The following is a 22,579-nucleotide window of genomic DNA, read 5'->3' on the forward strand; positions in this document are numbered from 1 at the left end:
CGGCAGCTAGGTGGCGGGGCTGGCGGGGAAAGGAAGAAGGAGCGCGCCTTCCGGCGGTATGGCGACTGTACCGGCCGGGCCCGCGGCGCCGGCCCAGGCTTGGCCTTGTTAAGGCTCTTCATCCGGAGGCAGAAGGTAACGCGGGGGCCGACGGAGCAGCGTCCCAGCGGTTCGTAACACGGCAGGCAGGGCAGCGTCGGGGTGCGGAGCGCCAGCGGGGCTCGGCTGGGTGGGCTTGTAACGGGCAGTGTGAGGGCAGCGTGAGGGCAGCGCTCCCGTCGCGCTGTCCTGCTCAGCAAAGCGCAGCGGCGGCTCGAGAAGACTGGTGTTTGGCTCGTAAGATGATGGGGTGGAAGTGGGCCTGCGTGCAAGCTTCTTGCCCTTTATCGTGAAACTCTTACCGCGAAGCGTAACGTCGCTGGAGCTGGATGCTGGTGTCTCCTTAAATAAGCAGCAGCCAGCGAGGAACGCTTTTGAAGCTTCCGCACTGGGGCTTTGTGTCGCAGTGGTTTTGGCGATGCTTAAAAGCTCGGAGTATTTAGTATTTTCTTTTATTGCTGTTTGCGAATTGCTTTGAGAAATACGTTTAGTGTTTGTGGGCATGCATTTGTGCTACATTTTTAAGGCTTAATAACGTTATTTTTACGGATCTGGCACCGATTTAACCTGCAAAGCAGTAACCTGAAAAACAGTAACCCGATCTAACTTGAAAAACAATTACATTTCATGATTGATTTATGTGGAAGTAGTATAGTTACCTGTTTCCTGTCATAAACGTTTTGTACCATGTTTTCTTACCTTGGCAGGGAACAGCTCTAGAGACGAGAGCCAGAATGTTGAGAATTATGACAAAATTTTCAGTGAATGTGTTGAAGTCATCAAGTTTGTGCAATAAGGTAAAGTTTTTCCCAAATTCTGATACTTTCTCTGTAAGCAAAAGAAATAAGCGGGTACCCCTGAGTAAAGTTTTTTTTCTTGGTCTTTCCTTTAAAAATTGGTATCTAAACAGAATGCATAATTTCATGTTGGCATGGGACTTCACATAAGTCAGAATGTGAAAGTTTAATTTGTAGTTTTTCTGTAAACTTTTTTAGTTTACAGAAAAATTAAATGTGATTTACAGAAAAATTAAATGTAGATCTGTGATTTTGATTACCTAACATTTGTTATTGTTAAATTTATATTATTTACACAAATAATTAGATGTACTAATGTTTACTAATTAGATGTTTAATAATTAGATATTTAAAATATTGTGGCTACCGACAACATGTTTTGATGCTATCATGGATTTTTACTGGACTTCAAATAATATTGGGGTTGGACTTGGTTTAAACCTCAGTGCTACCATCTTCACGCTTCTGCTTCCAAATAGCTGGTATCTTGAGCTTATATAAATATCTAACAACAGTATCAGTTCCTGTAGATATTTTTTTGAGTTTAGTTTTCTACAGCTGGCAAAAATCTACCTACAAAGTAATTATTTATAATGATAAATATTCCACAAGATTTTTTTTTTTCCTTTTAAGCTTGTGTATTTCAGGAAGACAAAAATGAAAGTCATAAGTGTGACACAGCAAAACTGCAGTCTAAGAAACTACAGTTCTCCACCAGGTATAAGTTTAAATTGTTTTCTTAATAGTAGGGATTGCTCTAAAAATGAGTAAGAATATTTTCTAAATTTATTGTATTCTTTATTGTATTTATTGTATTCTGTTTTATTGTATTCTTTTGGTCATTATTTCTAGAATTTGGTGTATGAGGTACAAACAGAGCAGTTAAAAGGTTCAAGGACTGAGAAGAAGTATTTTGTATTGCTGCTTTTTTCTCAGTAGATGTATGGTATAAAGCCTTTGGAAAATAAGAAAAAGAAAAGATACAGATGTGTAAGGAGTCAGGTCAGTTGTGAAGCATGCTGGAACCCCTGTCCAGTTGCCTGAAGTATTAATTGGTTATCAAGTAACTGATGATAGCTAGCATGTTGGACAAGGGGTGAAAGACAGGAATCTGATTAAATAGAAGTTTTAAGTTATCATTAGTGTATTTTCTTTGCAGACTCAGGATAAAAGAGAGTAAAAATAAGATACTTGGAAAATAAAATTTCAGTTAAAAGGAATTTTTGCTGGTTTTTGAGTAGCTGAGATTGAATGGAAATTGATTGATAAAAGGTAGTGTTGGGAGTCAGGGACGCTTTTTCTACATCAAGATGGAGACGGGAAGAAAATATTGGTAACTGGTGGGTAACCAACTCCTTTAAAAAAAAATATTAATGGATTCAGCACTACACAGTGAATCTTAGCAAAAGTCTTTAACCTGGAGTCATGTACCTGAGAAGGTGACTTACTCTTCTCAGTTGCTAATGTCACTACAGTCTCTGTTGCTACAGATCACTGTTTCTGTGTAGTTGTCTATGCAACATCCTTGCTGGCTACTGTATTTGTCCCCAGTTTTGCTGTGGTAAAGACCTCAGTGTGTCACATGGAGGCAGAGCTTCATTCCATACACAAGAATATGTTGTGACTTAGACAAACAAGAAATCTCAAACATACTAATGTGTTATTTTGTGGTTTGTTTTAGAAACTGGAGGGAAAAAGGCAGTGTTAGTTGGAGTTTTTATTTGGGGGGGGATGTGTGTGTGTGATATTGGTGGGTGTTGGTGAATTTCCAGCCTGCTCCCTTGCTTCTCCCAAGATCAGTCTTTCTCCTCATCGAGATGTTAACCTGTAAGATGCCTCTTTAATGTCTCTCTGATAAGAGGGATGATCTGTAGATGGTAAACGAATGTTAGTTTAAATATTGTTGAATTCTGTTTGGCCTATCAAAGATAAACTAAAGTACTAGGAAAGTGAGTTCCTGAAACACAACTTAAATGGCTTGAGTAACTGAATTATGGATTAGTTTCATAAAAATTTAGCTTGACAGCTTATTTTCCAACTAAATGGGTGTGAGAGAGGAAATATCTTTCAAGAAAATATGGATTTAAAATTCCTCAGTCCCATGTTTTCTTAACCTAGGTCAGTTTACATTTTCTCCCTCAGAATTATGCTGTTTAGCTTCAGTGTTTAAAGGAGAAATGACTTTTGAAATTTGTTATCTAATAGCCAGTTCAGATGATTATCAGCATTACAGTTGTCTTGAACTGTGGCATGTTTTGTTATTGCTTCTCCAGAGTAAGATTTTACTGTGCTGATGATACTTTTCTGTGTTGGCTTTTTCCTATTGTTTCTAAATTATAAGTGTTTTGAAGAATTTCTCTTTTTTTAAGAGAGATTTATTGATAATTAAGTACATGTCTTTAGAAATTTGAGGTGGTAAAGACTACAGATTGTCATGAGTTGTGGCTCTGAATTTTTTTTTTATATATAAGCTTTTTAGGAATTTCTTAAGTATATTTAATTTTGTTAAAATCTATCATTTCTACATTGGGGTCAGTGTTACAAATTGTTGTTTTGTTTTGTTTGTCTCCAGGAGATGTTAAGTCTCTACGTTCTGTCATTAATCCTCATATATCCAGGTACGTCATGCTAGCTTATTTTTCGGATGTCACTGACAATCAGAGCAATTGATGTGATAAAAAGTCATGGGTTGTTGCTGTGCCCGTCACATGCATAATTCATGTGCATGTTCTAAGTCAAAGTTAGTACTTGCTTACTTTTACCCTTCGGACATTTCAATGTAGAACAGTTTTGGTGTCAGAGAGGTCTTGGACTGTCTCTTGTTCACATCATCAGAACCAAAACTGAGCTCTTAGGGAAGCTCCAAATCTGCGGTGGCTACTGGGAGCTGAACGAGGGGGAAGGGATTTCTTGGCAACTAGACCACTGCTGTGGGCAGGGCTGTATGCTTTGTGTTCATGGGAGTACTCAGCCGTGTTAGATGAGGCCTTAGTAACGAGGACAAGGTAATTAGGGGCTGAGTTGCCAACGGAATGGCTTGGGGAACAAGTTTCCTTGGAAGATTACTTCTGTCCCGAAGGCCAATTCAGCTAGCGTTAATGGTGAATATGGGGGCTGATCGCAAGCCTGTGATGCGCAGAGCTAGTGAAGCAGTTTTGGAAGCTACTGGTGAGGTACTTTGGAAAGGAGGACTTGGCTGAACAGAATCAAGGACAATTTCATGGGAACTTGGATGCTAGATTTGGGGCAGAAAGGGTATATATACAATGGGTGGTTTCAGGCACCAGGGGTTAGGGATTTGGATGGACAAGAGGGTGGAGCGGCTCCTTCTGTCTGTGTGGAGGGCAGATGGGTGAGGATGAGGCCAAGAAGTGGCCTTTCCCTGAAGTGGAGCATGGAAACCTGTTCCAAAACTCTTGAGTACTACTGATCTGAAAAAAAGTCACCATTTTAATACTAATGTACTTCAGTATCAGAATGTACGCTGTATCAAATAAGCAACAGAAGAAAAACGTTACTCATCTGTTATGCTATTCTCAGTGAGTATTAATTGTTTATGCAAATAACCATATCACTGAATAAAAAAATTACCACAGTAAAAGCAATGTTTTTGCTTTATGCAGAATCCGAAACATTGGCATTATGGCCCACATTGACGCAGGGAAAACTACGACAACAGAGAGAATGCTGTATTATTCTGGATACATAAGAACACTTGGAGGTTAGAAATACTTTTTGTATTTCAGTAGCTTTGAGACATTTAATAGTATACAAAAATATGCAATGCAGTTAGAGGTTGCTGTTGGAATACTTGGCGTGGAAGCCAGTTGTTCCAAAGTTGTGCTGCAATATAATGAAATTTTAATGCATATTCCATTACGTTCTAAGGCAGTTGTACTTTGAGAGATCATAGGTTCATGTTTTTCTTTTAGTGCATTATGATTTGTTTTAACATTTAATTAGAAGTTCTCCTTGTTTTACTTGTTGATCATTGGCTGTTCTGGTAAAGCTGTTTTTTCAGTTCTCTTTTGACCTGTAAAGAAACCAGATTAACAAAATATAACCATTCTTTTGAAAGCCATAGCACAGGAAGGATTCCTTACTTCAACAACTCTCACAGAATTCGTCAAGTTTGAAGGGGTCACAGCAGCCTCCATTTGTCCTACTTTTTGACCTTTTAAATTTAATTCCCTGTTCTCATTGTGTATGAGATTGGTAGAAGATGTTGGGCTTGTGGAGCGGTTGAACTTCGTTGCCTGCATGTTTAAAATTGTGGAACTGCTTCTCTTTTTATTAAAAATTAAAAACAAAACACAAGCAAAACCCAACCTCTTGTTTGTTTGTTTTGGGTTTTGTTGGTTTTTTTTAAGTTTAGTTTTAACTTAATTACCTTTTAATTACTAAATTTTAAAATGTCAGTCACATTCCATACAATGAGTGCAGCCAGGTTTTTTAAAACTGTATTTTATTCATGATTTTGAACTTTGCTTTGGTTTTTAAGTTTCTTGTGGTGTTACTAGGATTAAGAACAATGAAAAGGTTGTTGGAATTGCTTGTCTTTGAGTTGCAGAGCATTTGTTCCCTGGAAAGGGAGCCTGGGTAAATTAGCTGGCATTATCATTTTCTGAAAAAGGCTAGTTTTCATAGCTTATACGTACATAAAATTGGACAGTATTTCCAAATCTCTCTCAGCATCTGTATTCCAAGACAATTCCAGCTTTTGAATTATTTACCTACCCAACTGTAATCCTGCTTCTTGTTCACAGATGTTGATGATGGGGACACAGTGACAGATTTTATGGTACAAGAGCGAGAACGTGGTATTACCATTCAGTCTGCTGCTGTTACATTTGACTGGAAGGACTACAGAATCAATCTGATCGACACCCCAGGTACTGCGCTTCAGCAGTACTCGCATTATTAGGGGCGAGTAGGTAAGGTGGGGTGTTGTAGAATGTAAGTCTTCGTTTTAAATATGGTGCAATATTTAATTGGTTTAATTGCATCAGTAAAAAGACCTATACTGAGCTCTGTTTAGCTTTGGCTAAGTATTGTTTGCTGGTGCCTAATCTACCTTGTTTGAAGTGAGCTCAGACATTTCCACACAAAATTGCTCTCAGTTCTGGGATTGCGATGTGACAATCTTGAGTGTTTCAAGGACTGATGGGTGTATTTCTCTGCAAGTGAAGACAAGGTTGTTTTGACATGATTTTAGAAAAAAAAAAAAAAAGTGATGACTTGTTGATGTTGTGTGTTTGAATTATGATGGTATAAAAGGAAGATTGTTTTTTAGGTCATGTGGACTTTACAGTGGAAGTTGAGCGTTGCTTGAGAGTCCTGGATGGAGCAGTAGCAGTGTTTGATGCTTCAGCTGGTGTTGAGGTAAAAATAACAAATTAAAAAATTTAATTAAAAAAAAAAATGTCTAATGACTTAAATCAGACTGAGATAATAATAATAGTACAGAGATGTTGCTCTGTATTATCTCTTTCGATGCTTTGATCAAAATTCAGCTTCAGGAAGCTGAACGTTTAATTTCAAGTCCTGTAGTGTACAGGAATTTCCATGGTAATAAGGGGCAAATAAGTGGGATTCCCATTAAAGTTGGCGGGGGGGGGGGGTGTTTTGTTGCTGTCCTTTACAAACATTGATTGAGGTGAATGCTTCTGGCTGGCTCCACCAGTGGAAAGAAATGTGTTCATTTTGTGTTTTCAGATTTCATGTAGAAAATGGGTAATTTTGAGCCAGAATTTCTCCCTCCTCCGTGGCCTATTTGACCTGTTCTTTGGGGCATAGTGCAGAAAAGGTGGAGGCAGGCTGGAATTTTACTTTATAGCATGAGATGTTTCGAGTAGTTCAATCCCGTAGAAAAGTTACATGTTGTGAAATCACTGTGTTCCACAGGATATACCTTTTTCCTAGATGAGGGATGAGAGAACTCTTGGTCAGTGTGAATCACATTATTTAACTTGCTATTGGAAAGCATTTAGGTGCCATCATATATGAACCTGAACGGAGCAACAGCCCCCACCCCCAACAACAAAAAAATTAGATCTGCTTGTATTTTTTCTAAAACTGTGTAGGAAGTTCTTGCATTATTTCCCTGTATTGGTAAGAGACTGTTTCTGAATCTGAACTGATTTTCATATATACCTGTTTTACCTTTCAAATAGAAATGTGTATCATAAATAGCTCAGCAGTACACAGATTACTAGCAAAACCACAGTAGTTTATAGTGTTGTATGTGTAGCCACAGAAATGCGTGCCCATGTGTGCTTAAGTAACTTGGCAGTAAAGTCTTATGTCTCTACATTACTGAGTTTTTTTCCATATATATCCCCTGTAATGCTTAGTTTCTCTCCACGTTCCCTTGCCCATATGCCTGTGTGCCCTTAGTGAAGGAGGGGGAATGACAACAGCTGAGAGACGAGATGAGACAAAGCTGCTTGTGGAGTTCATCTGTGCTGCTAGACATGGGATTGGGATTGTTGCAACGCATTAGCACAGTTCCCTTCTGTACTCTGAACTCGATCCCTCAGCAGTATTGGGGAGTGTAGTTCAGGTATCAGCACTAATGTTTCCATTTTGTCTTTTGTTTTAGGCTCAAACTCTGACAGTGTGGAGGCAAGCAGACAAACATCAGATACCACGAATTTGCTTTTTGAACAAGATGGACAAAAACAGGGCAAGGTATTTAGGCAGTTATTTTAATCATTGCTAAAAACCTTTTAAGAGAATGTATCTAATCAAGTTGAAGTTTTTCTGTTAAGCGTAGAGCAAGCCAATTATGTTAATACTTACTATATACATCTTTGATTATGCAGATGCATATTTTTGTGTAATTGTAGGAGTAATTTTTGCACTAAATAAGGAATGGTAAACCTATTTTACTATGTCATTAAGTTTTGTGTAACTTAGTATCTGTTTTTTTATATAGTTTTACATACGCTGTTGAGAGTATCAAACAAAAGTTGAAGACAAAACCTTTGCTTTTACAGGTAAGCTTAGAAATTAAATGTTTATTTGCTTTCTTTCAAATGGAACTCCTTTCTTAATTTTTTGCAGCTGTGTAAAATCTCCATTCTATTCACAGTTGCCCATTGGGGAAGCCAAGACCTTCAGAGGACTGGCTGATGTTGTGACTAAGGAACAAATAATTTGGAAACCTACTTCTGATTTGGATGATGGAAAAAATTTTGAGCAAAAGCTGCTGTTGGAGGCTGATGATCCCAACCTGTTCCAAGAAGTCCAGGATGCCAGAAATACCTTAATAGAACAAGTAAAGTGCTAAAGTAAATACATAATATATTTAAAACCGTTATTTAGAACAGTAGAAAAAATAGGCTGAAAGGTGGAGGTGACTCTGGAGGTGTCTGGTGCAGTGACCTGCTCAAAGCAGGGCTAACTTCAGCATTAGATTAAGTTGCTCAGGCCTTGTTCAGTTGAGTTTTGAAGCCTCTAAGGATGGAGATTACAGTCTGTCTAGGCAGCCTGTCCCAGTGCTTGATCATCCTTGTAGTGAAACACTATTTCTTTTTGTCCAAGGGGAATTTACCATGTTGCAACCTCCAACAGCACTGCTTGTCATTTCCTTGTGTACCTCTGGAAAGAATCTGGCTGTTTCCCCTGACACAGGCCCACCACCACCACCATTTCAAGTAGTAAGAGACAGCATTTGCATCCTCCCGTAGCCTCTCCGAGTTAGACAAACCCATCTCTCTGGGCCTCCAGCTGCCCTCCAGCCACCTTAGTGGTTTTCCACTGGACTTCTCACAGTTTGTCAGTCTCTTTTGTGCTGGGGAACCTAAAAGTAGACGGTGTTTTAGATGCAGCTTCACAAGTGCAGGGTAGAGGGTACTACTCACTTGCCCTCATCCACTGGCTATGCTCTTGCTGACACAGTCCGGTACACTGTTAGCCTTTGTCACTGGAAGGGGACACTGCTGAGTCATGCTCACTTGTCCAGCAGGACCCTCAGGTTGACTTCTGCAGAGCTGTTTCCTAGCTACTTAATCCCCACTCTGTATCAGATTTGTTTTGTCCCAGGTGCAAGATTCTGCATTTGTCCTCATTGAACTAATTTCAAGTTTTCTTCACTTCCTTACCATCTGTCAAAGACGCTTAATGAACATGTGAAACGTTAATACGTGATGGCAAAACATGCTGAATATGGAGAGTTGGACTCCCTGGCTGTACAATACGTGCGTAAAATGGAAAATACTCCCTGCTTTATAAATAGGGTACTGAAGAAAGCAGACACCAGGTTTAGCATTCAGTTGGCTAACATGGCATCTTGTACTGCCTTAGGTGCCAAAAGATACTTGGGACATTCACACGAGGCCTGGCAGATATGACCCAGAACCTACAGGACATCCATACCCTTCTGGAGTGGCAGCTAGAAGCTGGATGGGATGTTGCAGGCTAGTCAAAATGGCGCTAAATACTATGTTAGAGGCAGTTGAATCCCACCTTAAATCTTGTTCCAGATACATCCAAAAAGTCCATGGGAGAGATGAGAAAAGAACAGTATAAATATTTCTTTAACATAAATTGTCATACTGCGAAGCTAAGAAAGATAGTAGAAACTTGATCTACTTGATACCAGGTTTTGCACAGTTGACAGTTTAGGAGGGGTGAAGTGTGGAAGAATTAATGGAAGTAAAAGAATAATTTGGCTGTTGAGCAGTGCAGAACATTTGAAATAGTTTGTCCAGAGTGTTTGCCTTCTCCCCTCAGCTGGCATTTTAAGGTCCCACATTATTTTGTGTAATTTATATAATTATATTATATAAAGTTGGTTGGAAGAGTTGGTTGTACTTGAGAGACTCTAAGCAAGTCTTTCCTCCAGGTAAAAAGTTGGGTTTGGGTTTTTTTGGTTTAAATTCGATTTGCTTTTATACAACTTAAAAGTATAGTAGTGATTACATTTGCATGCATACTTTTGTAAGCAAAAATATGGGAGGTTAACAATTATGTTTATCTCGGATATCAATCCGTTTTGCTGGAAGGGCTACCCTCCATACAACTTCGAATAACATTGTGCAAGTGCATAAACAGATGATGCTAGGCTTTCAGTTTCCTCTGAAACATCAGAATTGAAGAGAACCATTTTATATTGCTCTGAGTTCAGTAAAACGCATGCACAGTCTGTCTTTCAAAATTTCCAGGTTTTAAATGGGGATGTTATTACTCATCCTCTTATCTTAAGAAATGTGTTGTCAGATAGAAAGCTTTGTAAGAACAGTGTTGGGATTTTTTTCCTATGGTTTCTGGGCCCTTTCTCAAGCAGGAAGGCGTGGACCAGGAGCGTGATAATTGAGATAACCTTTTGTTCATAAAATATTTTTTTAATATGCTTTCTATCCTATTAATACTCCTTATCAGAAACACTGTAAAATGTAGTAGTTCGAATACCAGCCATCTTGCACACTTTGCTTTCACTGAATTAAAAGAACGCTTTGCTTTATCTCTCATGTTTTAACTATTAGCTTGATTAGACTTCTGATTGCTTATCAATGATTCATTTCAGTATTTGGTCAATTGCTGTCGTAGCCACTAGAGGGGGCAAAGTGCCCTCCAGCACTTAGGGTGTCCCGAGTCTGTGACAGTGCAAGGGTATATGTGAGACAGGGTTTAAAGAGTAGTTAATTTATTTGGCAAGCTAAGTGGTACAGTTTGAAAACACAGGTGAGCTCTTGGACCTACAGGCCTTTGTCATGAAGAAGGTCAAAATGCCCTGAAGGCTTGTCTGTTTTTTCCAGCTGTGTATCTGTTGGCTCGCAAAGGTTACTTGCTGCTTACGTCAGACTTTGCCTTGTTTGCAGATCTCAAACATTCAATTATACCCTTCGTGGCTGTCACTGTACAGTTGTAGGCTTTTTCTGTTTCAGGGAGAAGTACAAGCATTCTCTCTCCACTGATGTTTTACCTGACAGCAGCTTTATGACTTGATTTTTTTTTTTTACCTTTGTCCTTTCTTGAAACTTCTATTCCCATAATTTTCTGTGGCTTGAGTTCATGATCTCTGATGTCTTTAAAGGCTTTGTTCCTGCTCTGTTTAGCTATATTTCCTAAATAACTAAGATTTGACTAACTGCTATATAGTCAAATAATAAAGAACTATTCTGTTGAAGGTTGCAGATCTGGATGATGAATTTGCTGAACTGATTCTAGGAGAATATAGTGAAAATTTTGATTTAATACCAGCTGACAAGGTAATTTTTACATTTCATGAATTATAGACAAGTTTTTGCTAGCTGTTATTCTGAAGGGCTGGGGTTTTTTTTCCTTTGGCACATGCAGATTATGATTTTGCAGATGTACATTTTATCAACAAAAGAAATCACACCAGCTTTTTTTGTGAATGTACAGTACTGTGAATTACAATACTATGAATTTACAGTACTTGAATAAAGTATATTCAAGCTTAGTATGAATTTTATACGATAATGCACTAACTATGATTCTCAGACATGCCAGACACAACTTGGAAAGTAGGGTACGTTTGTTCAGGAAGGTTTTTTTTGAAAGCTAGGCTGCTGTGAAAGCATTTAGGGAAAGGTGAATGGAATTTCCAGGTAGAGTCAGTGCAGTTTGTGTCTGAGCTGCTGATTCTTGCTAAAAAATGTAGCATCTCAACCGCTATGAATTGCTTGGATCTTCAGACACTGCCTGTTGAAAGTGGTGAGGCACAACATTCTGAATTTAAAGAACTGTTAGAAAAAGAACAAGAACAGCTGCAGATCTGCATGAAATGTTTAGAAATCTTAAAAGCAGTGTCTTCTGTTTTATCATCTAAACATTTGGGTTTATGGTTTGGAGCTCATTAAAAGCAGTGAAAGGGGTTTGGATGAGTGATGTTATATTTGCAAACATACTTCTTAACTTTTGGGGATTTGTTAGCAATATCTGATGGCTGGAATGCAATTTAAGGCTAAATTGTAGTTCATATGTTAACAGAAAATAATTCTTTTTTGCAGTTACGGTCAGCTATCCGTAGAGTCACGCTAGCTCAGAAAGCAGTACCTGTACTCTGTGGCAGTGCACTGAAGAACAAAGGAGTGCAGCCATTACTGGATGCTATTACAATGTACTTGCCTGCACCTAATGAGCGTTCATATGAGTTTCTGTAAGTACAAGGAGAAAAGGAGGGTCAGGAAAAAGGAAAAATAAGTAGGAAAGCATAAAAGGAGAAAATGAAAAATATCAATAAAGCATTCATATCTTTAAAAATGTTTACTGTTTTTAGGTATTAAATAACAGTAGAGATGTGCAGACGTAAAAATACACTTGAGTACTGAATCTGCTTCGGTCAGTGCAACTGGAATTCTATGCATTTATCTCCAGTTGTCAAACTTGCACTTTAGAGTTCGAAGTCTATTTTTAATCTGAGGATATTGCCATTTTACAAAATTAGGGTCTAGGGATCATCTTTAGTATTGGCTGAGTCACATGACATCTTACATATCCTACTGGAGCTGGAACTGCTTAGGTTAATATTTTTTGGTATAAATTATGTTTTTTAAAAATCTGCTTCCATTAATATTACAATAAGAAACATATTCCTTCTTAAATGAGTGGAAATTCAGGTAAATGTGAGTTTCAGTGGATTAATCCTACAAGTAAGCTTTTTGTTGTGCTTTTTATTTTGCAGACAATGGTACAAGGATGACCTGTGTGCCCTAGCGTTTAAAGTTCTCCATGATAAATGTCGTGGACCACTAGTTTTTGTTCGTGTTTACTCAGGTTCACTGAAACCTCAATCAGCTGTATATAATATTAACAAAAGTTGCACGTGAGTAAGATAGAGGTGTGGTTTAGTGTAGCATTGGAATGTCTGTTAAAGTCCTGAGTAATTCGAGAACTTCATTTTCAGGGAGAGAATGAGCCGGCTGCTCCTGCCCTTTGCTGATCAGCAAATTGAAATACCATCACTAATGCCTGGCAATATTGCTCTTACTGTTGGGTTAAAACAGGTAATGGAAAATACTGATTCTGTAAGGGGCCTTGTTTCACTCGTGTGCTTTCTACTTCTATGGTATTGTATCTCAGACGTGGTCTTGATTGTTGTGACATATGTAAACTTGCTTTATTTGAAGTATATGTACATGTACTTCCTCCTAAAATGAAATATTACAATGTACAAATGTCAGTAATTGAACTGGGAGATGCAGTGCTGATTACATGGAAAGGACTGAAAACTGAAGGTGTATTTTAGTGTAGTGTTCTGAGCTTGTATATATATTGTAACTCTTAAAATACAATGTAATGCCATGGAGAGACCTCCTATGGGGAAAGAGGGTGATGTTCCAAGTAAGTTACCCAAAAGCAACAGTTTAACTTAAGCTCAAGTAAGTTTGTTTCATGCTCGCTTCTATTAGTTTACTAATTCAGTGCTTTATTGTCTGAACAGGCTGCATAGATCTCATTTGCACAGATTTTCTAAAATGTAATCAACTTTGGCATGCATAAGCAAATTCTCATTTACCAATACTGTTCTTTGTGGCTTTATATCTCGACTGGTACATTAGATTTAAAATGCAATGAACTGGACAAAGAAATGTTAGGCTAAATTTGAGCACAATTTTTCCAGATCATTTTAGTTATTTGAAGAGAGAAGTTACAGTAATTGTTCATAAATAAGTAAATAAATGGAGTTTAGCACAGGAGGTGTTGAGGAAGAGACATGGTCAGGGTTTCTGGTTTTGGTTTTTTGGGTTTTTCTTTTTTTTTTTTTTTTTTTTTCATATCCCATCCTCTCCTTGTGGGTCACTGGGTGATCTATAGAGCGCCACTGGAGATACCCTAGTATCATCAAAAGCTTCAGCAGTAGCTGCAGCACGCCGAGCTGGAAGGGATGCTGGGAGAGAGAAGGTGTCTACCAGTGACGTAGAGAGCCTTCTGCTGGCAGGTGTTGAGATCCCTGACCCCGTCTTCTTCTGTACAATTGAACCTCCTTCAATGGCCAAACAACAAGGTACAACAAAGCTACCTAAGAATATGATAAGATATTCTACAAACTGGATATTCTACAAATGAGGTATTCAAGCATAACTATATTCTCCTATGTAAGGAACAATGCTGTCCCAAATCCATGCACACCTGGTTAACATGAGCGAGTTGCACAAATTTATCAATCAGTGATCTAATAAGGCTCTCTTTGGTGTTTTGCACACATGATATATTTTCGATTGTGGTTGTCAGTATCCTTTGCTATTCCTACGTCAAGCAGTACTAGTAGTAATACTTTTCTAGTTTTTGTGTCTAGAAAAGTAGTAGTTCTTCATTTTGAAAGAAGAGATAGAGGCACTTTAATTTCCTACTGTCATGCTTAGTTTTGCTGCTGACATGCTGGTGTGCTGTACATAGTGTCCTGAGTACAAATAACCTTGAAACATGGGTTTTTTTCAGTCAGCACCTGCAGTTTTACTCTGTGGTGTAAAGTCTTTGCTTACAAAGGCTTCTGTGTGTCTAGTTAGGGCTCACACATGCAGTGTGACCTGTAATCTTGCTGTGTTTCCCAAGAATCTGTACCAGAGAACTTGGTTCCCATTTGACTCTTTTTGGAAATACATACTTTAAACTCTGTATCTTCATTTCAACAAAGCTGAGCTTGGTTGGGTGTGAAGGGGAGGAAGGACAGGTACCGGTGTAGTACGATGGAATGGAGCAAGGTAGAACCAGATTCGGAGCACTATGTCTGCAGGCTGGGCCACTGGGTTGTAAGGTGTTCCTATTTTGGGGGGGTTTGGATGTTTTGTTGGGGGGGGTATTGTTTTTTTGGGTTTTTTCCAAAGACCGTAAGAGAGAGAAAAAGTTTATCTATCTGTAGCTGCTTTCCTCAGCACTGAAGATAATGGGGAATCAGAAAAAAATAATTTGCATTTGAACCTTTTCCTGTTGAACTCATCTTGAAATATTTAGGCAAATCATATAAGAGTTAGTTGACAATTTTTCTTATCTGTAAAGAGGGAGCAGTACTTTATACTGACTTGATGAAGCACTTACAGGTTCCATTCTGTCTTCATACAAGTACAAAATATCGCTCTGAAAATAGTATTTTTAATAATTAAATTAAAGCACTGTGTAGCATGCAGTTAATTTGTGGGAGAGAATCAGAAGTGGCAAGTTGCTTGTAATTTGAGTTGACTTTATTTGCCAAAATCAGTGCTTCTCTAGGGTCCTTTTGATTCCTTCTGGGAATAAGATTTGACCTTATGAGGAAAGTGATGTTTAAACATTCACAGTGATTCTCAAATTACTGAAGTATCTTTAGAGACAATGTTTGATATTTATGTACAGACTTGGATAATGCATTGAGCTGCCTTCAGCGTGAAGATCCGAGTTTAAAAGTGAAGCTAGATCCTGACACGGGACAAGTAAGATGAATCTTCTGTTGCTCACCTTATAATCAAGTTTTATTTTAGAACTGTCAAGACCACCCTTCAGTTGGTTCATTTGCATATTAAGATTTTCTTGAATAAAAAAGACTCTGTAAATGTTCATATCATATATGTACAAAGTTCTGTGCATCAAACTAAAATGGAGCTTTGTGCACTTGTGCTTTACAGAGTAGAGGAAGTCATCCTATGCTCTGCATGTTTTTGACAGTTCTGTATTTTAAAAAGTTTAAATTACATAGTCTTTAAGATAATGTAAGATGACCTTTTTTATAGTGGTCACGGTAGTGGTAATTACCCTCTCATTTATATGGTGTTTAAGTCAGGTGACCTAAAGCAGTCCTGTTTTCTCTTTAGGCTCCTTAGAATTTGAAATATTTCTAAGAGACTGTTAAGAGCGCGCAAGTTCTTGCTTAAACAGTTTGTATTAAAACCTGAGTTTTGCATGTTTTTCCTCTTCTGTCTTAACTTTCTTCTTACTAGACTATTCTTTGTGGCATGGGAGAACTACACATAGAGATCATTCATGACCGAATCAAACGTGAATATGGAATTGAGACTTATTTGGGACCTCTTCAAATAGCATACAGAGAAACCATCCTAAATGCTGCCCAAGCTACAGGTGAAATGAGTGAATGGAAGGAACATCTTCTTTCTGGTTTTGTAGCTTGATTTACTTTAAATGATCTTATGAGTAACTTTCAGATGAATTTTATGTATTAGGGTTTTTTCCAAATAGTTGTTTCACTTTTTTTTTTCCCCACCCCCCTGCAGATATATTGGATAAAACAGTAGGAGATAAACGACACTTTGTAACTGCAGAGTTAGAGGTGAGGCCCAGGTTAGGGGAGAGAGCAACAACAAAACCCATCATCGAGTATGCTGCGAGTGTCATTGAAGTGCTACCTAAAGAACTCCAAGGAGCTATAGAAAATGGAATCATGAATTCGTGCATTCAAGGTACAGGAAGTGCTATACAACTATACTGGTCTAATATTTCTGTAAGAAGCAATTTAAAATGTTTCTAGGAGGGAAAAACTCCTTGGTGGCTTGAAAATTAAAAGATAGTACCTATTCACATTAGATGCAAAGCAAAATGCTTAAATTTTCCTTAACTAAAAAAATTGCCAAACACTCCTTTCCCTATGCCAGGAATGGAAGTCAGCATGCCTTTGGTTTTAAGGCTGATTTCTTCTCAGTCACTCAACAGTGAGCTTGGGGTGCCTTTGGTTTTGCTTTTCAGTATGGTATAAGAGATAAGGTGTTTACTTGATGACATAATGTAAACCACAGTGATGTGACAGAAGTGGTTTCGGAGGCCAGCATGTACATACCACACTTCTATTAGAGTTATTGATGGGTGTTTTTGATTTTTTTGAATATGTTAAATCCATGACAGTATACAGTAAAAAGCCTTACGTAACTGCAAAGGATAGGCTTTCTAAAGGACTAAAAGCGTCCTTTATGTTTGATTAAAAATAAGAAGTATTTAATGTCTTGTGGCCAAAGAACTCTCCCTTACAGTAAAATTAACAGGCAGTGGATTGATAAATGAGAATTACTCTAGAAGTAGCAGCATGAGGTGTTTTTTCCATGTTGCTTTCTTGAGTTGGAAAGCATCTCTCATCTCTGGCTGTGGAATGAGTCCTAACTGTGTGCCTTCTTCATGCTCCTTGAAGACACTTCAGAACTGTGTTGTCTCCAGCCTAAAATTCATGCCATTAAGTGCTTAAAAAAAAAAAAAAAAAAAAAAGATCTGGCCATGTTCTCTGTAGAAAAAAACCTGGTATGTTTGTTTTTCTCAGATGTGGTTCAGGCCTCCCACCCAGTCTAATACAGTTTTTGATCTGGTTGAGAGTCCTGTGTTGGAGGGAGATGATGTACGTAGGACACTAGACATGGCTCATCCCTCATGGAATTGAGTTAACCCTGCAGTTTTGGTAGTGGGTTACTATCAGGCTTTGCTGTGATTGCATTGTGTTGAAAAGGAAAATATAAAAGATATTCTGGCTTCTGCTTAAACAAAAAGTTTCACTACTTTTTCAATGAGGTCTTGTTTCAATAGACAAGATTTAGGTATTACAATGTATTCATAAATAACTTCATTTTGGGGAACGGTTGTATGGATGAGCACACTTGGGAACTTCTGGTTCTGAAAATTATCTGTACTTTCGTAAAGAGAGTAAGAAAGTATGAGTCTGCATTCCTTTGTCTCTTTTGGCAAAGCTAGGTCCCAAATCACAAAAGGAGGAACAAGACCAGTAATAACTACTGGAGGGAGGAAGTAGAAGGAGAGGGGAAAGTGAGAAGCTCCAAATTAATCCTGAAACTTTTTTGCATGTGTCTTAATATTGTGAAAAACAAATGTACTTTTTTCTTTTTCTTTAATTTTTTTTTTTCTTAGGACCTTTGCTTGGATTCCCAGTTCAGGATATAGATGTGACAGTGCAATCACTGACAGTGCACCCTGACACCTCCCACACGATGATATCAGCCTGTGTCTCCCGTTGCATGCAAAAGGTACAGTGGAACTGTAAGCTGCCATAGAACACAGTAGCATGATACACTACTGGGAAAGTACATGTGTATCAATATCTGGTAATTGTTCTTCTCTGACAGTGTAATGCCCTCATTGGGGACTTTATAGCTTTTGGAAGTAGAGAATTTGAGAGGCAGTGTTAGCTTATGTATGTAGTTACTATGTCAATTTTCTAAAAAAAAAAAAAACCCCACCAAGAGTCAACATAACTCTCCTTCCCTTCCATGTAGGCTTTGAAAAAAGCTGGTATACAAATACTGGAGCCCCTGATGAACCTAGAAATCACAGTAAGTGAAGATCATCTCAGTGCAGCACTTGCTGACCTTGCACAGCGGAGAGGCAGCATTCAGGAAATCCAGAGTCGTCAAGATAACAGAGTTGTAGTTGCTGCTGTTCCACTAGCAGAAATGATGGTATGTGAATCCTATTAATGGTAAAATGCACATTTGATCTTTTTTTATATGCTTAAAAATGATTAGGCTTCAGTCCACTTTTCCTGTTGTTATGGATGAATAAGTTTGGAATGGATGTATTTTACTGTATTTCAATTATTGAAGGTCCAAAGCACATGTCCACAAATCTAGTGGTGTTTTTGTGCCTGATTCAGATTGTTAAACCAGCATGTTTTCAACTGGAACAAAGTCAGAGAAGTAGTAAATATTGCTAAAATAGGTTTTACAGAGAATAGTTTTTTAAAAAGTGTATTATTAGGTTGACTTATGCATGTATTGCACTTTTAATACAGTAATATTAAAAAATTAACTTACTAGTATGTTGCAGTATACTGTACTAGTATACTAGTACTAGTATACTAGTACAGTATACTTACTAGTATGTTGCAGTATACTCTGTCTCTCTCTCTGTGACCTAAACTGGTTTCTGTGCTAACTTATCTTCCCTTTATCCTAAATTGAGTGACATGTGTTCTGCACTTTATCTAGGGTTACTCAACAGTTTTGCGTTCACTAACATCAGGCTCAGCAACCTTCACTTTGGAGCTTGCCAGTTATCAAGCCCTGAACAGTCAAGAGCAAAATGCGCTGCTTCAGAGGAGGATGGGGTTGGTGTGATCGCTTTACTCTGTAGAACAATACAGATATTTTCTACCCTCCCTGTTAAGTATCTTCAGGAGCCTATTTATGTACACCAGGATGTTCTTCTGGGACCAACTGGTTGTGGTAAATGATGAATTAGCAGCTGTATGAGCAGCCTGTGCTTTTAACTGTCCAAGGGAACGTTCACGAGACTGTGTTCTTCTGGCACAACCTTGTCATTGCAAAGCAGCTGAGCCAGAGATGCAACCACAATTTGCTGCTTTACAAATTCTTATCTTACAGATATCTGCCATAAGTGATGCGAATCCTCTTCATAGAAATGAGCACAAAGTGCACCTTAATGTGCCATTAGGATTCTTTCTTACTTTAGTAAGTAAAGTTTGTGAAGTTTATGTCTATAAATGAAATAACTTTACAGTTGTGGCAGTCTGTATCTTGATTTGTTTTCAGCTGAATAAAAGAATGTGGTTAATAAGCTTTCTAAACTGTACAACTAAGTATTACTTCCCATGTTGTTAGATACCAGTTGAAACCAGAGTTCAGGACTGGGTGTAACTTCTACCTGAAGTAAATAAGTGGAATGATGCTTCTGCAAATTGAGTAAGATCTGTGCAAAAAAAATACAAGAAAGGCAGAGTTCTCCCAGGACAGTGATTCCACCTTGGAATATGTTGAGGGAGGATTTTTTTTTGCCCTTTAGGAATGAGTGATTTAAGCTGTAATGGTTCTGATTTGCAATTATCTGATTATACAGAAAAGTGGCAAATAATAAGATACTTGGAAATAAAAAGATAGTTTGCTCTTTATTTAAATAGTGTCTTAGTTTTATTTTCCCTCAGCTTTAGAATGTAAGGAAACTGGAATTGGTAACTCCATGGTATCAAGTTTCAGGATTTCACAGTGACAAATCCCTATTTCTAATGAAAGCTAAAACCCATCATTTTTACTCCAAGAAGAATGTCAAATAACTTTATTTTAAATGTGAAAATTTTAAGTCTTTGTTCAAATATCAAACTGCATGTACATATATTCATACCCCAGAGGCACTTCAGGTTGTTGACTAGAAGTCTTTGCAGCAGTTACTGCCCTCTTGCTTCATGGGCACAGTATCCAACAAACACAGGTTCAGCTGCTATGCCACGGCTGTTAAAATAAAGTGGAATTTGTATTATTATAATCAAATGACTGGCTGGTTGTGTAGGCAGGAAGAGACATACTGGCACTTTATTTTAATCTTTGTGTAAACAAGACTACTTCCAAGAAATAACAGGTGGCCTATTTAGGGAGTAAAAAAGGGTCCTATTCTACTGTTGATTGTACTTCAGGTAAGTACAGTTCTCTGTTTCAATCAGATGTATGAGGATATTAGAAAACAGGTTGAAAAGCTTAAATTCAGGGGCTAGTTGTCTCAATGCTCTACAAAATCTATTGCTTTTATTGGATAGAAGTCATAAGAATGTGAAAATGACTCAGTTAACACTTGCACATTCCCCCCAACCCTACTGTTTCCTTCATATGCAGCTCTAATTATATAATTTTCATTCATTTGGGGGGGAGCCAGTTTTAGTAAACAGGATTTTTTCCAGCAACACTATAATAAAATATTCTGTTCTCATGTGGCTTTAAAAACAAATCAACCCCTGTAGCTTATAATGGTGCAGTAAGACAGTATAAAAAGATGTTTCAGAATTAAAGTATTGTAGTCAAAAGTCCACTTCTTGGATATTTAAGAGCTACATAGTACTGCTACAGTGATTTGTAAGATAATATATACTGGTGTTTAAATTGCACTTGAGAGCTGCAATGGAAGAAACTGAATAATGAAATAGCTCAGCTGAACTATTGCTTGCCCCTAAGCAAGACCTACTCTTCGTAAAAGACAGGGTTGTTGTCTAGGTCTCTGGAATATACGCCCACTTTTTTGTTTCCCCTCTCTCATTGCTATTTCTCTGCGATTTGGGCTGTTGTATCCTAGAGGAAGCTGAGTTTGGATCTGAAGAGCAGCTACTGCTTTCATAGTACTATTTCAACAGCAGTGGCCTGAGCCTTGGATAGGCAGAGCTACTGTTCTTCCAGTGACCATGATCTAGCTGTTACAAAGTTCTACCTACCCATTCCCTCACTCCCTGGTACACAGCTGCAGAGCAAGCCAGAGCTGTTCATTCTACTTGGAAAGGCTCCTTGGCCTGCTACAACTGCCATGGTCTGTATATACCATGTATAAAAGTGTTAGTAGGGACATAGTCCTTTGCCGATGCTCTAAAACTTTAGAAGAGCCTGACTGATTAAATCAGCTCTTTGAGTACACACAGTGCTAAGGAAGCCCTGTATACACAAAAGGCAACAGAACTGCAGCTCCAAGGAATTCCCTTTCATCAGTGGAAAGGGAATGGTTTCTCTACTGTTTTTCTGGTTCAAAGCCTATATAAAAGGAATCATTTTCAGGAGGACATGTCCTTTTATTAAGGTAGTCTGTTTATAACAGGAATTGTTCACCATAAGTGTATATGCCAGCAAAGCAGTTTTAGCACCAGAAAGTAGTTTAAGGAAAAAGTAAGCAACAAGTACAGGGAGTCATCCTTAGTCTGCCCCTGCATTCTGCATCTCTCATGCTAGCACTACCAGAGCAGCTGCAGTTATCTGGAATGGCTCCCTATACAGCAATACAAGTGCCAGCATTAAGGATGATGGACATGCAGCAATAGTTAACCAGGTTGAGGAACAGCATGGCTTGGTTCACTGTAAAACCCTAATCCTAGAGCTAGAGGTACAGCCACTGTACACTTCACTGTTCAGTTGTAATCAGTGTGTTCTGAGCCCCATCAAGAGACACACCATTGTTAAGTGATGGGACATAAGTTTAAAACCCTTTAACCTTGTTTTTAACATGTATCTGTTAACTCTCTTAATGTATCTATTTTTCTCATGACTGAGGGAGATAACACAATTTAACTATAGCTGTTTTCCTATAGCATCATTTTAAGCCAGCTTTAAATAAACCCAACAAGTCAAAACCTAAGAGTCTTTCAGTCACTCAACTTGATTAATTGAAGAGCTAGTTTATACTGTAAGCTGAAAGTCAGAGATTCTAACAGATAATCATGCTAAGACATCTACAGGAGCATGAGCAGAGTACTTAAGTGCTGACTGTAACTGCCATTGTATCTTGTTCTCTAAAAAGCTGGTTTGTATCTACCTTGAAATAGTTCTTCACACTGCTGGGATTTTCAATGACTTGTCATAAACTTTTGTAGAGAAATTAAATGGCATGTTGCATTCTTTCTGCAGTCCAACTTTGCAGCAGCATTTGGGAAAACCTCAAAGGCTCTGACTGTATACTTTTAAAAATGGAGTCAAATTGGGAACTTAAGGCCTAGAAATCACTCATTTCTACAACTGCAGATAAACAAAGACAGCACTAGCAATAATTAACCAGTAACTTGTCTAGGTACCTTTTAGGAAAGAACTGTAGAGAAGAATGTTATGAACTGACTTTGTTTACAGTAGTCATAAGTGAATTAGAATTTATCAGGGACTCTTTATCCACCCCTTTCAGTCCCTACACTAAGGCAGTAACTGAAAGAATAGCTCGCTCAAGTTCACCTCTCATGCAAACAGCTCCACCCAATTGCCTGCTGCAGTTCATTATTTGTAATAAATAGTTAGCAACTTTTTTTTAAAAGTCTGCTT

General features: G+C 38.1%; 2 protein-coding genes across 9 annotated transcripts in view; one reads left to right on the forward strand and one right to left on the reverse strand.

Annotated features, from left to right (window-relative positions):
* The first annotated feature begins 25 nt into the window (after nt 1-25).
* Nucleotides 26-19,695, forward strand: GFM2 (GTP dependent ribosome recycling factor mitochondrial 2). 3 transcript variants are annotated; one of them, XM_075488486.1, is made up of 21 exons: nt 26-135; nt 807-896; nt 1,530-1,614; nt 3,469-3,514; nt 4,520-4,617; nt 5,663-5,788; nt 6,190-6,278; nt 7,498-7,586; nt 7,834-7,894; nt 7,990-8,175; nt 11,030-11,110; nt 11,876-12,024; nt 12,550-12,690; nt 12,772-12,871; nt 13,683-13,872; nt 15,198-15,274; nt 15,779-15,917; nt 16,070-16,255; nt 17,700-17,815; nt 18,065-18,247; nt 18,776-19,695. In XM_075488486.1, the coding sequence occupies exons 2-21, from the start codon at nt 834-836 to the stop codon at nt 18,902-18,904; spliced, it is 2,334 nt and encodes a 777-aa protein (XP_075344601.1). In that variant the 5' UTR covers nt 26-135; nt 807-833; the 3' UTR covers nt 18,905-19,695. The 3 variants fall into 3 exon arrangements, with proteins under 3 accessions (XP_075344601.1, XP_075344600.1, XP_075344602.1); XM_075488485.1 differs by having other exon boundaries at nt 43-169; XM_075488487.1 differs by lacking the exons at nt 26-135; nt 807-896; nt 1,530-1,614; nt 3,469-3,514 and adding an exon at nt 4,337-4,435.
* HEXB (hexosaminidase subunit beta) overlaps nt 8,042-22,579 on the reverse strand; it is a 29,578-nt gene continuing 15,040 nt past the window's right edge. For 2 of the 6 annotated variants that reach the window (XM_075488488.1, XM_075488493.1), the window contains one exon: nt 19,674-20,032. In XM_075488488.1, coding sequence (XP_075344603.1) covers nt 19,969-20,032 — 64 coding nt within the window. In that variant the 3' untranslated portion in view covers nt 19,674-19,968. Of the gene's footprint in view, nt 8,163-13,730; nt 13,888-18,131; nt 18,259-19,673; nt 20,033-22,579 lie in introns of those variants that run through there. The other 4 variants (XM_075488492.1, XM_075488490.1, XM_075488489.1 and 1 more) reach the window with 4 other exon arrangements.

The sequence above is a fragment of the Mycteria americana genome, chromosome Z, assembly GCF_035582795.1.
Source record: "Mycteria americana isolate JAX WOST 10 ecotype Jacksonville Zoo and Gardens chromosome Z, USCA_MyAme_1.0, whole genome shotgun sequence".
Classification (NCBI taxonomy): domain Eukaryota; kingdom Metazoa; phylum Chordata; class Aves; order Ciconiiformes; family Ciconiidae; genus Mycteria; species Mycteria americana.